The following is a 14,344-nucleotide window of genomic DNA, read 5'->3' as shown; positions in this document are numbered from 1 at the left end:
AACAGGAAACAGTGCCAGGAGAACATTCAGATGTCGCAAAGCTGTGACCTGGATACTGCTGCTGACGAACAGTAATAATCAAGGAATGAAAATTGAAATTGTTTTCCCCAGGAAAACTACCACCAGTGCTATAGACTGTGCAGAGAGGAAATCTGGGAGGCCGAGAAGGGAAAGATATTCAACCCATGCATCTCATCTCCTGGGATGGAAGGCAAGCATGGAGAAACCAGGCCACAAGCTAACCTGGGTCTGGAGAACTGAGAACTGCAGTCCCAGGTTGCTGAGTGTACCGCCCCAGAATGATGTGGGGAACGATGCAGGCAGCTGTGGGGCTACTCACATGCCAAGATGAACTTTCTGATTCCACCTGCTGTCTTCAAAGCTGAAGACAGTTTACCTGAATGGTCCTTTCAAATGCAATGCAGTTCAGATGCCTTACAGAATCATGAAAAGAGAAATGAAAGAAAATTTCTCTATTTAGTTTCTGTAGGGACAGGTGTGTCTGAGCACTTTCCTTGGCGGAAGGGGAACAAAATTTTTCTCTATTTAGTTTCTGTAGGGACAGGTGTGTCAGGTTTGTGTTGTTAGGAGATCAGTGTACTGAACGCCTTTTTTACACTGGGCATCTTCCAAGTAAGAAAGTCAGGTGGTTAAGAGCCATTCAGGACTTAGACTGACACAAGCTTTCAAATATCGCTGTGACAGGGAGGGAAGGGAGGAGTAATAGGATTCATGCCCACACCTGCTGCCCATTCTCACATCTCATGGGTGCATGTAGTGTCCAGTATATGTGAGTACCACTGATTCCGTTATTATGGGCTGAAGTATGCAAACCACGACCTCTGGCTGGCAGCATACACATTCAGACAACCTGAACGTGCCAACGGTGGTAGAAAGCGTAAGAAAATGTTGGTTTTTCTTACCAGAAAAACAATAAAGGTTAAATAATTAAGATCTAAAACATAATCAATACAGTTATAATGTTTACCCTTCAGGTAACAAGCTTACCTGGCTATAAAAATTAATTATTAAAATTATTAAATTTTCCTGTTTGTGAATGTAGTTTTGTCTTAAAAATAATTTTTCAGTTTTTCAGGAATTTGCAAATTGGAAACGGGTATCTCTTAAACTGAGTTCCAAGAGAAGAAAAGCAAAACCAAATCCATCTTAATATTTCTAAAAACAAAACAGTAGCACACGATGCTTGCATCATTATTAAAATGCCATTTGTGCCGTTCATATTCTAGAACTATTCCCAAATAAGGGCAAATAGAATTAGGTTCATGAGCTTTGTGTGTGGTAGGAATCATTTGCTCCCCTTCTCAGGACAAGTGACAGAAATGAGGGCTGGCGGTGACGGAGAGCAGAGTGAGCAGAGGTCCAGCACCGTAAGACCGAGCTTTCCTGGAAACAGTTGAACTGTACAATTGTATAGAGAGAAGCTGCCACTGTTCCTAGTGATTCAGGTGAATGTACCAAGTGTCATCTCCAAATCAGCTCCACTTGAGGGTAAAGACTTCCTGTGTGAACTGCCTGCGGCAGGTTCCGGTAGCCTGCTAGTACAAGAGTGCTCTCTGGTACAGTTGTAGGCTGACGCTGTGGTATAAACTATGACTCATGTGCTTCATCTAGATCTGCAGTGTAAAGCTAATTCATCTTTTTTATCCTCTATGCTCCCAGCATCCCTGGACTACCCAGCCAACGTTTTCCATTTTCAGGAAGAATGAATCAATGTGGTTTTGAGAGAAATCAATTGTCTAGAACCAAGAGCAGGCAAACACTGTCAACATTCTCACTTAAGTTACAATCCCAAAGGAAAGGGACAAGTCCGCTCCCGTAACACGGGGCAGTACCCTCTAGCAGGGTGGAGATCAGTGGTTATCTGTATCTCAATTAGAACAGAAAGGACCCCAGAGGTATCTTTTAGAGTATAAAATAAACTCTATGCTTTTCCTATCGGGATTTGGTGTTTGGATATAGGATTAAGCATAATCCCAAAGATCTGGGAAGTGTCGTGCAGCAAGGCGCTTTCATAAGGGAGAGAATTAAAACTGTTTCTTTACTGCCTTCTGAACTGTCAGACACACAATGGAGATCTAGCCAGCTGTAGTCAATACAAGTTACACTGATACAAGTTATCTGCCTCCCAGTGCAAGCCCTCTGACCCCAGAACAAAGGGGACAAGGCATGTACACTGCCACCTGAGAGCAGGGACACTAGAACAGACAGGTATCCATCAGTTTTGCTGCAGCAAGCAAGCTACTGGGTGGGAAAACCCAGAAACACTGAAGAATCCTCTAGTGTTTTCATTCTCTGCTCTCTGGGCTGAAACCCTGAATCATGCCAGTGTGTCTGTCTGTTTTCATGTGTCTGTGGAAATGATCATAGAAAATCCGAATAAAAATACAATACCATTTCTCACTATATATTATTACAAATTTACTTCTAGATCCCTAGGAGAAGCTGTAAATTTAGACAAGTGGTTTTGTTATCACTTTTGATCTTATCGTGTTTAAGAATGTGTGCTAAAAGTATGATAAGCCACGTCATCACTTTATTGCTATGGTCTAGGTAATTTGAGTTAGCTAATGATTTCTGCATCATCTAAGACAAACAAATCAAGAAAGAACTCAATTTAAAGCGGTTAATGCAGAAGTGTATCATGTGAGGCCCTGGCTGATCTTCTGTTGAAGCGTTTTCCTTACAAAGCACCACACTGCTTTGCACAGAGGTAACTGAATGCCTGGCTGGACGTGAGGATGAAGACGCTGTCCCTACTTGGAACACTCTGGGGCTCACAGGCAACTTGCTTCAGACACAGTGAATGAAAGCTCTCAAATAAGCAATTTTATTCCTATCCATGATTGCAGACATTTACAAAACCATAACATCTGAGTTCACCTTAAAAAATAACTTATATAAAGCAGTGATGTACACAGCACAAAATAGTTCGGGAAGGGCAGGAGCAACCTTTAATAATTAAAATGTAAACGTGAAAAAAAGGATGGAATAAAAGTCCCTACTTACTTCTACTTAAGATGTCATGTGATAATATCTTACAATGTCCTGTGGGTCAATGCGCGTATGCGTATATGTGCATACAGGTCTGCATACACGATGCATTCTCTTCCCCACACATACACACAGATAATCATCGCAGTTCAGCTGGGGCGATGCTAGCGTGCCGCTCCGTACAGTTGCTTGAATCACACTGGGACCCGCTTTCTTCTCACAATAGGGGAGAGAGCAGGAACAAAAAGGTGGTCTGGTGTCTGAGATTCCTTTGTCTAACTGTACACGATGAGTAGTTTTCTTCCCTAGTACTTCTGTGATGGGCTGACTCACGATGGTTTTCATGAGGAGGCTCGGTAATGGATCACACACTCATGGTCATGCTGGGGGAGTACTACAAGGACAGAGGATCCAGTGGTTAAAAGTGACCTCAGATGGGTCTACCTGGTACAGAGGCAAGTGATGGATGTGAGTTCCTACGAACATTTATGCACACGCCTTTAACCTCAGGAAAATAAGGAACCATAATGAGCCAGTCTACATGGCTTTACTTAGTTTAAAATTTTAAATTATTTCCTCTACAAAGCCTGATTCTTTCCCAGGACCTAGATAATTATCTAGTCCTCAGACTCTCCTTCCAAGCCAGATGAGGGTTTTGAAGACAGCTGTAACAATCTGGGCAACTTTACTTCAAGGATGGGTCATAGTGAAGAGAATGAGGCCTTGTCATTGCTATATATAGCCAAGTCGGGGGTGGGGGAGACTCCCTGAATTCTCTTTCAGTTTTCTCCCCTTTATAAAAGCCTTTCTAACAATATCAAGGAGTTTGGGGAGGATTCAATATAAACTCCTTCAACTATATACTTGATTTGACACACAGCACGTGCTCAGTGAACAGTTACGTAAGGAGGCATGAGCAACTGCCAGCTCCACCGAGTCTCTGAGAACACCAGATGCTCCAGTGTGTTTGCACAGAGGCCACACACACACACACAGACACACACACACACACACACACACACACACACACACAGACACACAGACACAGACACAGACACAGACACACACACAGACACACATACACGGCAAAGACTCCAACATCAGTCCAATGCACAAAACTCAGCATAACAGTATGATGAGGTTGACTGACAAGTGACTAAGGCCACCACTGAGCACAACACAGTTCTAGATCATCTGATTAGAGACGGAACCTCTTGCAAATGGTAACAGTCTCGGAATGAAAATGGCTTCTAAATTAAAATAAACGTGGACTTTGCAATATTTTAATGTTTGATGGAAAATCTGCGAAAAAGCACTTCAAAGGGCAGTGTCTTTTAATGTTCTACTAAGGACAGTGTCTCGGGATGAGAGATGGGTAAAGTCTAAAGGACAGGCTCCAGACTGGAGAATCCAATAAAGACCCGTGGCTATGTGGTCAGTGGGACATACCTCTTAGAAAGTTGGCAGAAAGGGGAAAGTGGAGGAATCCCAGCAAGCTGGAATGGACTACAGGCACCAGCAGAGGCTCAGATGAACTGCAGTGTGAAGGGCTCCCCAGGCGAGCACACGTGAGACAGCTGACAGTCCTCTAAACCAAATGCGCTGTCTGAGTAAATGTGGAGCACCACAGAGAAGCAGGATGAGGCTGGGAAGGTGCTGGGCCATAGGGTGCCAGGCCGTTCAGTGTTGAACCCTGGCCACACCAAGGAGAGTCTAGTTGTCACTGAATAGCCTTGACTTCTGTTTTAGTAGAAGGCAGAAGCTAAGGTAAGTAGTTTAACTGATTCCTATGTTGGATAGTAGGGAACACTGGGCAATAAGAAGAAAGGGCAGGGGGAAATGATGTAATTGTATTATAATCTCAATGAATAAAAAATGCATTCAACTCAGAAAAAAAAAAAAAGGAAGTCAAAATAAAACCACCACCTCCATCATATATAAGGAATTCCCTGTGCTGAAATGGGAACACACCCAACTCCATGGCAACGTGACACACAGTTTCACATCACCAGTGACTTCAGCATGCTGTAATTTCTTACTCATAGCTTGGTACTAAATATCAATCTCTCTCTCTCTCTCTCACACACACACACACACACACACACACACACACACCATATATATATATATATATATATATATATATATATATATATATATATATATATATAATCTCACACTAGTTATATGCTATATATAAGTATAGAACACAGTGATATTCAGAGATAAGAATAAACAATAAGAAAAAATGAGGGTGTATCTTTATAGCAAAATGGGCACCAGCATTATTTCAAATCAACTGCTTTGTGGAGTGGTGCTGTGTCAATGACTGAGGCCGGGAGGTAGGATGGCTCCCCGCGAGCCTCATGGGAAATGCTACCAGAAATTTCTGGGTAAAACTCCAGGAATCTTCCACTGAATGTACAGCCTTGGGCAATCTGGATTTTCGGTGTCCCAGGTTCCTTTTTCCCTAAGTGTCATTCCAGCCCACTCATATATCACATGCCATTAGATAACATTCTAGGATACTTTTCATTCTAATATATGTCACCTAATGATGCACATGCCCACACTGTGTCAAGCGTTTATTAGCTACTATAATCCCTTTACACAAGTCCTTGTTAAATGTGGTATATAAAATGTCTTGAGAAAACTTACAGAAAAGAAAAACATTGTTGATATATCAGGAAGTTAGAAGAAGTCACTTTGCCCATGAAAGAAACTGAGGGAATAATATTAGGTGTATAGAAACCAAGGGTCAGATCAGCTCCAAGAACTCAATCTCAGAGTTTACTAAAACCTAGTCAGGTATAACTACTGAGTAGCACACACAACTGCAGAATGACATGTCACCTTCTCTGGCACAGGCCGACAGGATGCACTCCTGATAGGACATCGCTGGGCATGTGTCATATGCTCCTGTAAGGCTGTAGACTGCTCACTGCCAGTTTCTAATGCTGAACCCGTTTCAAAAAAAATGATGCTGAAGGGAATTGTAAAATTCTAGGAAAGTCCCCAGAATGCAAGCAAAAAAAAGCATTTCCATGAACACCTTCTTCAGAGAACCGAGGAAGTGGCCCACATTTCCCAGAAGAAAGGAGGAGTGCTGAACAGGCCGCTATGTTGAGAGACACAGTCTTCCTGGTGCATGGTGTGGCCTCACGTCAGTGTCTGTGTTGTGCTATTGCATCAATACGTGACACACTGGAGTTTTATACCATGATTCTGTGATGTCTGCAACTATTCAGTCAGTCTGGCTCTCCTCAGAGGATAAAATGGCCCTGAAGCTATTGACAGTGCTCTCGTTTGGCTTAAGGGGACAAAAAGTAGAACCAAAGCTATTATTTTAAACATATGCCTATTTATCTGTTTTTTAAAGTAAACTTTGAGATAGCAGGTCCTAGTATGAACTTGTAGCGTCTTTTCCCTATCACCTAATTAATGTTCTGCAGAGTCCATTAGACATACTCATTAAATCTGCTTGAAGGATACTTTCCATCACACCACTTTCTAAGTCTCAGTCTCTATAAATATTTTGTTTTCTTAAGGAGAAATAAGGAGTAGTTATGCTACTCTGAATATAACATGAAATAACTTAATGTTTACGTGACCACTTAAACTTGGGCTTCCATGGTTTCCCGACAACAGCAGCAGTGGACAGGACAGGTGTCAGCATGTCACTATTGAATACTGTGGTCCTAATCCACACCTGCTAATCTGATTATAGACTAAGGCCATAGGGGAACATTCTTCCAAATTAATCCAACTGCTTTCTTTTCATTTGTTTCTGTATCTGTACCATCTGAAACAAGTATTTATAACATGTAAACACTAGGGGGTAGCTCTGTGTCTTGAAAGAGTCTTGTTTTGCTCATTTGGCCCTGCCAATCATGTTTGCAGTGGATTTTAGCATGTCTGTCTTGATGTAATTAAATCAAGTAGCATGTCAGTAAAGAATGGGTTACTATCGAGTATACAGCAAGCACTTAACAGTTGTTTCCTTTTTCTCTGGCCTTTTGGTTTAATCTCTAGGGCAAGAGTGGCAGTCTCCAAGGGTAGACTGCTAAGTACACAAGCCTCCAGTTCTATGCTTTAAAATCCAGACCTTGAACATTCAAACTGGGATTTTTGAGTTCACTAAATAGTTCTGCATTTTCTCAGTTACAGAACAAATAAAGTCATTGGAGATAGCTCATTCTATCGTGTCCTTAAATCCTGTGCTTGGCAGCACAGAATCTTGTCTATCTTCCCCTCTCTGTTCCCTGCTTGGTATGCTTTAAAATATATAAACAAAAAAGTGTGGTGACATTCACATACAGGCAATACGAAGTGCACTCAATGGACTCCACAACAGAGCACATGGAACTGGCAGGGAGAAGCAGGAGTGGATGACAAGAAAGAATAGGAGGGGAGGGATTGGGGAGACAGATTTGATCAAACATCATGTGCATACATGACATTCTTACACAATAAAAAACATGGTAATATAAAGCAAGCCACACATAACAAAGACACCAGCTGCAGTAAGTGAACTCTCTTTACTACCAGACCAGAGGACCATGTGGCCAGCAGGGCTGAGCACACTTCTCTAGACTGCAGGGGCTATCAATCGCCCTTGCCCCATGCCACCTGGAAGGGGATACAGTGTCTCTGGCTGCTATCAGCTCTTTTTCCTTTAGCGAACTCTCTTGCTGGGGCAGGAGAGGGAAGAAGTAGCATCAGAAAGCCTTGTTTTTAACTCCACCCTGTAGTTTTACTTGACAATGAAGCTCCTTCTGAGTTCAGGGCTCCTTGTCACGCTTGGCCAGATGAGGAAACTGCTCCAGCGGCTCTCAGCTCCTCCCACTCTAAGCGTGCATTCACCCAGGCCGACTGGCTCTTCTGCTCGACACAGTTTGCTGGGATTTAATGGTGAGGTTGGGATTACTCTGCTTACAGCTCTGCTTTCTGATTCTCTGCTCCCCTTGAAGGGCTTTCTGAATTATTGTCCTCTAAGGGTCAAGAACAGTAGCTCTGATAAATATGGGAGGGCAAGGAGAGGATGCCTCTTGTCTATGCCCTTAAAGTCATGTGGAACTAATTTCAAAGGTTAACTTTTAATCCCTAATTAATAATTCCTCTTATCTTAGAAATACCCGATTTATACTAATCCCAACATTTATTTAAAAATATTTTAATTTAAAAAGTGACACAACAGTTACTTATATTACCATGTGATATTTTGATGCTATACTGTAGAATGTTCAAATGGGGCTAACCACACCTAGATCCTTAAGAAATGCTGTTTTTCTGTAGTGCAAACAATAAAGTTCTTCCTTTTGGCCTTTGAAAACTGTATTGTACATTATCACTGTCTCTGCACTCTGTAGCTCCTTTCTTGTGTGCCTGTCCACAGCCCTGCCTTTCCTGACCCATCCCACTGGGTTCCGGCTTCTTATAACTCAGCTTCAGACTGTGGTTGTGACTCCAGGTGGGGCCATGCACCCAAACATAGGGGGATTTACCAAGAGTAAAATCTTCTCTGATATCCAAAAATTAATGCAAATTCAAAAGCAAATGCGTAATGAATTCCAGTAACCCGGCAGCACTCAGGCAGGGTGCACCACGAGGCTTCCTACAGCTCTGGCTTGGTAGCCATGAAGACTTTTCAGTGCACTGACTCCACAGCAGCCCAGTGCAGGGCAGCGCTGTATGTTTTAAACTGTTTTTGTCCATACACAAGCTTTATGCTTTTATACACATAATAACTTAATTATGGAAAGCAAAAACTTAATATTTTCCTCCAGTCATTCACTAGCATGTAAGTAATCACCATGTGAGACTGTCTAATTTAAAAAAATTTGTCTGAGTTGGTGAGCTTAGCTTGCTTTAAAAAAATTGATTAAATGAACTTTTTCTTGATTTTGACAGATTTCCAACAATTTATGAGATGGCCCTAAACATATACTAGCTATCTTTTATCACATTTTATGTATGTGAAATACATTTCTATGTTGATGATGATAAAATAAAATCCATTCAACTCTGAAAAAAATAAGATTTCCTATGTTCTGTAGTAACAAACATTCGGCCAAAGCTTCTTTGTATAAAAACACATGAGACAGCACTTGGGAGGCAAAGACAGACTTCTGTTAGTTCAAGGCCAGCCTAGTCCACATGGAAATTTCAGGCAAGCCAGAACTACACAAAAAACACACACACACATTCATACATTCATTCATTCAATCTCTCTCTCTCTCTGTCACACACACACACATGAACATTCATTATTCATTTCACTAGATCTTGTATTTAATAAATTGTAAAGAATGCACATCAAAGAATTATTTTCAAATGCATTTCTTTATGATTACTAGTAAGTGCTTGATATGTGTCTGTTTTCCACCTACATGACTAAGGTTGCAAGTGGAACGTTTAAGGAGCCTATCGTGACCAGCATCTGAGCAGATTCCATGTGAGTGAGCCACTCAGTGCTGGCTTTTTGTGCCTTTTATGTCACTTACCATGCTGTCCTCTAGTTTGGTCAGAGTTGTTGAATGGAGTGGTATTCTATTACATAAGGCTCCATTGTGAGTCCACAGTTTATTTCAGCTCTTTGCTGTCAACCGTGTACTATAGAATGCATATGTATTAGTTTGACAGATGATCCACCCCTGTGAACATCTGCTAGTGCAACTGTATTCCTGACTGACATACACACCATCCTCCTCACTTTGGAACACTTTGTTTCTTAATCTAAACCGTTGCATACAGCACAACAAGTGAACTGAATTGACTTGCACATGCCTCATTAAATTATATTATGTTACTGCTAGAAGAATCAAACAAGAGGAGATACATGTGTTTTATTAGATAAAGTGAACACTGAAAATGACTAACTTGTCCTCATTCCTGAGGTGAACCAGAGATCATGTGTGGTTGAAACTGTGCTACCTCCTGATTTTTCCTGCGTACTCACCAATGGCTATGCAATCTCATGTAATTTTATCTACCTTCTTTGCCCTCACCAATCATATAAATAAAGCAAATTAAAAAGCAGGAAAAAAACCTTTTTTATAGCCTATATTTAGGGACAGGCTCATTTTCAGTGGAAACTATAGGTTGAGACCAAGAAGCAAAAGAACTGACAGAACATCAAACCCTGAACTCCATGCTGGGCATCACTCTGCACTAAAGTAGGCTGCTGTTAGCCATGGGTCAACCTCCGGTAGTGGCAGCTCCTGCAAAGCCTGAGTCAGGCAGCATGGTAGCAAGCAGTGCCTTTTGTAGTCTGACAGATCCACGGGTCATATACTGATAAAGCTCACTTGGGCTCTGCAACATTCTGTTCTATAATCCAGCTTGGTAGTCCCAGCACAGAGCAGCCCCTGAAATCCCTCCCTAGCCCTTTTCATTCCCCTACCCACAGCCTGACTCCCAAAAATTCTGAGTCCATTGGGTTTTAAGGGAGCTCTAGGAAACTTGGAGTGAAGTAAGAGTTAAATGTTGCATAATAACTCTTTGAGAAGGGCGCATCTTGTCTCTGTGGTCCTCCCAGGGTCTAGTATACTGCCCGGCACATACAAATGATTATAAGCTGACTGCCAAGTAAACAAACGCACTTTCAAAGTTCCCTTTCTGTCCTGTATAACCTATGGAGAGAAGGTATAGCCCTATAATAGCACTTTTAAAATGCCACAGGCTTCAAGCTCAGGCTGACAGACCACTAATGTGACCTTTACCTCATCAAAGCCACAGCACATGTAGATTATTGTTACAGTCTTACTATGACAAAATCAAGAATTGACCTGATGTTGCAGTGACCTACACATTTTGCTCGAAGGTAGGACACATTAAAGAGGTAATCTGCTTTCCGTTTGATTCATGACAATGGATGTTCTCTTCCAGAAAATCAGTATTGTGGTTTTGGTAACTGCACTAAATAAAAAGGTCCCTTAGAACCCTTTTTCATAAAATTGCATTTGAAGAGCCTTCTGACTTTTACACTTTATAAACATCAATAATAAAGAAAGTTTTGAACATTTATTCTGGTACGAGAGCTCAAGATTACCTGTGCATAGCAACATGGTCAAAGAGATACTTACACTCTCACTCTGAAAAGGGTTTAAGAAATTTCCCCCCATTTCACCGTCATCCCTTGGAGTGCCCGGCTGGTTACTCAGGCTCATATTATTGGGAGAATTCTGTAAACAAGATTCAGAAAAGACGTCACTGTTGAAGACGTTCATTACCTCCTGCACTGTAGTGTTTGTAACACAGAACGTATAGCAGCAGCACTGAGGACAAAACGTGATGCCAACTGGCTTCTTCCTCACACTCTAGACCACACTATGCACTGGAACAAGTGTTAGCACTTTTGCAAATCAAAGTTTGAAAACAAGCAAAACTCTGAAATAATCAATGGTAACTGTTTTCTTACTCCCAGAATCAATGTTTATTCAATTCTTTACCCCACCAGCTCACAGCCTTTCAAGAACTGTAGAGAGTTAAAAATAAAGCAGTTTCCCAGCAGGAGGCTGATGAGAGCCTACTCACAGACAAGGCATGGTGGAGGCTAACTCCCTTAGTCATTTTACTAATCAAATTTGAAAGGTCATTGCTTTAATAGGTATTTCCCTTTAATTCTCTGTGCACATTAGAGATAATACTATTTCAATTATTTTTATGTGAGTCAGAAGGAAAAAAGGAAGGTCGTTAAGAAAGAGACAGACACCTTAGGACTAGAAAACTGTGCTTTTAGGAAAGAATGATCGGCAGACTGCTGTAGACACACCTTACCATTAGTTTAACAGGAAGTTCCTATGCAGTTTCTCCAAGACAAAGCAACTACTATTAGCAATCCACCCGGAGTTAGCGGGGCTTTGTAAAACCCTGTGTACGTCTGCTTGCCTCATCATTACAGTGTACTTTAAACTGTGCATAACAGCCACGCCAATAGGAAATGGAGAATGACATACAAGTCATGTTTATACAGCCCTGCAATGGACACTCAAGGGAGTATTTCAAGTTACAATTGATTGAGTTTAAAAAAATTCAGGACAAAACACTTATTTTTAAATGGAAGAAAGATTGTTAGATTATTTTGCTCTGAACCATATGGCTTATATTTTGATTTGGAATTAAAAAAATACTTAAAACATTTTGATTTACCTCAACAAGTTCTATTACAAACATCAAAGTTTTATGAATGAGTTTCTAAAAGACACATGCTTTAAAAATATGGCCAATCTGTAAGCAGAGGCAGGCAGATGGCTGGCATGAATACAACTCCTAACTTGTCTCACTGAGCCCCCTGCAGGTAGGATCTGAGAGTGAGGCTCCTCTGAAGCCCAGGAATGTAGGAGCCCTATATGCCTCAGAAACAGATTTCCGCAGCGGTAAAAGAATGCCGTCATTTCTGGTAAGTTTTTCCTCTGAAAATGTTAGTTACCCACGAATAAAGAAAGGCAACTATACCTTGGAGTAAACATGAAAACTTTATTTCATTTAAAAATTTTTACTAAATGCATTATTTTGGATTCACTAGTTACTAGAGCTGTTAGTTAAATATTGAACTGTGCTTTGACAACAGGACTGGCATTGCTCGCTGTGGTGGTCTGACTCAGAATGGTTCCCATAGGCTCATATATTTGAGTACTTGGTTCCCAGTTGGTGGAAGGTCTATAAATAGAAGGTGTGACCTTGTTAGAGGAGGTGTATCACTGGGGGGGGGGGGGGAGGGGGGGCTTTAAGTCCATGCCAGGAACAGCTCCAGTGCCATGCCTGCCTGGCTGCTACCACACTGCCCCACGGCGTGGCCGTAGACTCTATCCCTTTGGAACAATGGGTCCCAAGTTAAACATTTTCTTCCATATGTTACCTTGTTTGCGGTGACTGTCACAGTCATGGGAAAGTAACTTAGACACTTGTGCAGACTTTCTCTTACATTGGGTGATTAGATCTCTGCTGTGCTTTTTTCACGTATTTCTTTTTTATTCTAAAAGTTTAGTGAACTTTAAGCAGGTTGGTCTTATTTTAATTAATCAGCTAATTGATTAGTATTTTAGTGCTGGTACTTGAATCTTTAGCCTTGCACATATTAGGCAAATGCTCTACCATTTAGCTACAACCCTAGACCTCAAGGTATTGATTTGTTATCTACAGTTAAAAACAACACGCCCATTTTACTATTTCTATTTTCTGTGCAATGTCTTCATAGCATGGGGGCTCAAACTCATGTTTTTATTTCTGTTGTTAAGGTAGAGAGTATATAAATATGCTGAAAGGAATTTTAAATGAATACTACACAAGTCAAGGCAGTATCAGGTCTTTAAAACCTCTTGCTTCTGCCACTGGGACATATTGGAAAAGTTTAAAATGATAAGGGAAATATGTTGTTTTGTTTTTCTGGAAGTATTCTCTGTAGAATGTCGGGAAACGCATGAGCTCCTCAGTACGGAGGGTTAAGGAGACTGGACTGCACGCTGACCAGAGGAAGACGCAGCCTAAAGGGCACCTGGCCTCTGAGACTGGAATTCCAAGCCAGTCGGGACAGGTGATGAGCACAATGGCATGGAGACTGAGATGCTCATTTAACTGTGCCCACATGTGTGGGCAGTGTCTCCAGGAGAACTCACCACTGAGGACAGCTTACCATGCAGAGAAGGCGCTGACAATGACCAGGAAGGCCAACCAACTGGACACATCATCCGGGAGGGGAGAGTGACAGAGCTCGGGAAAAGGCTGCTTTAGCTGTTTTAATCATGCTGGGGACAGTTGTCTTTTTTTTTTTTTTTTTTTTAAATTTCAGTGTATTGGCACGTTACTGTGTATTTCTAATCTAAGATTCAACTTTAAAATATAGTTCATATTTTACTGATCCTAGAGTCAAGAGAGTCTATTACATTTCCCCTTACCCTTTCTCTAAGTTTGGAAGAAATTCACATTATAAATGTAAAAAGCATCACACATAAATTTCCTCTGGTTAGAATGTTTACCTCTCTTAAAGTCTGTGGTCTCTACTTAATTTTTAGAGGTTTTTTTTTTTTTTCTTTTTTGCATGCGTGCGCGTGTGTGTGTATGTGTGCGTGCGTGTGATGCATGCAGGAATTGATCAGACACAACCTCAAGGATTCACCTCTCTCATTCTGCCTTCACTTGAGGTCTGGGGCTGAAATCATGTTTCTAGACTTGCATTTCAAGTGCCTTTACCTGCTGAGTCATTTTGCTGGCCAGAGACTTCAATTTTTATCTTTTAAGTAATTTTTAAAATAATCTCTTAATTAGCAATTTATTGTTTCTTCTATTCTCAAAACTTGACCCAAACTTTTGAAACGTTTTTCCAGTTTGGTGT

General features: G+C 41.2%; 1 protein-coding gene across 4 annotated transcripts in view; it reads right to left on the bottom strand.

The window, feature by feature from the left end:
* Positions 1-2,825: 2,825 nt before the first annotated feature.
* Positions 2,826-14,344, bottom strand: part of Ssbp2 (single stranded DNA binding protein 2) — a 253,087-nt gene continuing 241,568 nt past the window's right edge. For 2 of the 4 annotated variants that reach the window (XM_076927127.1, XM_076927129.1), the window contains 2 exons: positions 11,097-11,195; positions 2,826-3,406 (listed from right to left, as the gene is read on the bottom strand). In XM_076927127.1, coding sequence (XP_076783242.1) covers positions 3,377-3,406; positions 11,097-11,195 — 129 coding nt within the window. In that variant the 3' untranslated portion in view covers positions 2,826-3,376. The remainder of the gene's footprint in view (positions 3,407-11,096; positions 11,196-14,344) is intronic. The other 2 variants (XM_076927128.1, XM_076927130.1) reach the window with 1 other exon arrangement.

This window comes from Arvicanthis niloticus, chromosome 29 (assembly GCF_011762505.2).
Source record: "Arvicanthis niloticus isolate mArvNil1 chromosome 29, mArvNil1.pat.X, whole genome shotgun sequence".
In the NCBI taxonomy this organism is placed as follows: Eukaryota; Metazoa; Chordata; class Mammalia; order Rodentia; family Muridae; genus Arvicanthis; species Arvicanthis niloticus.
This window is presented reverse-complemented; position numbering and strand designations above follow the sequence as displayed.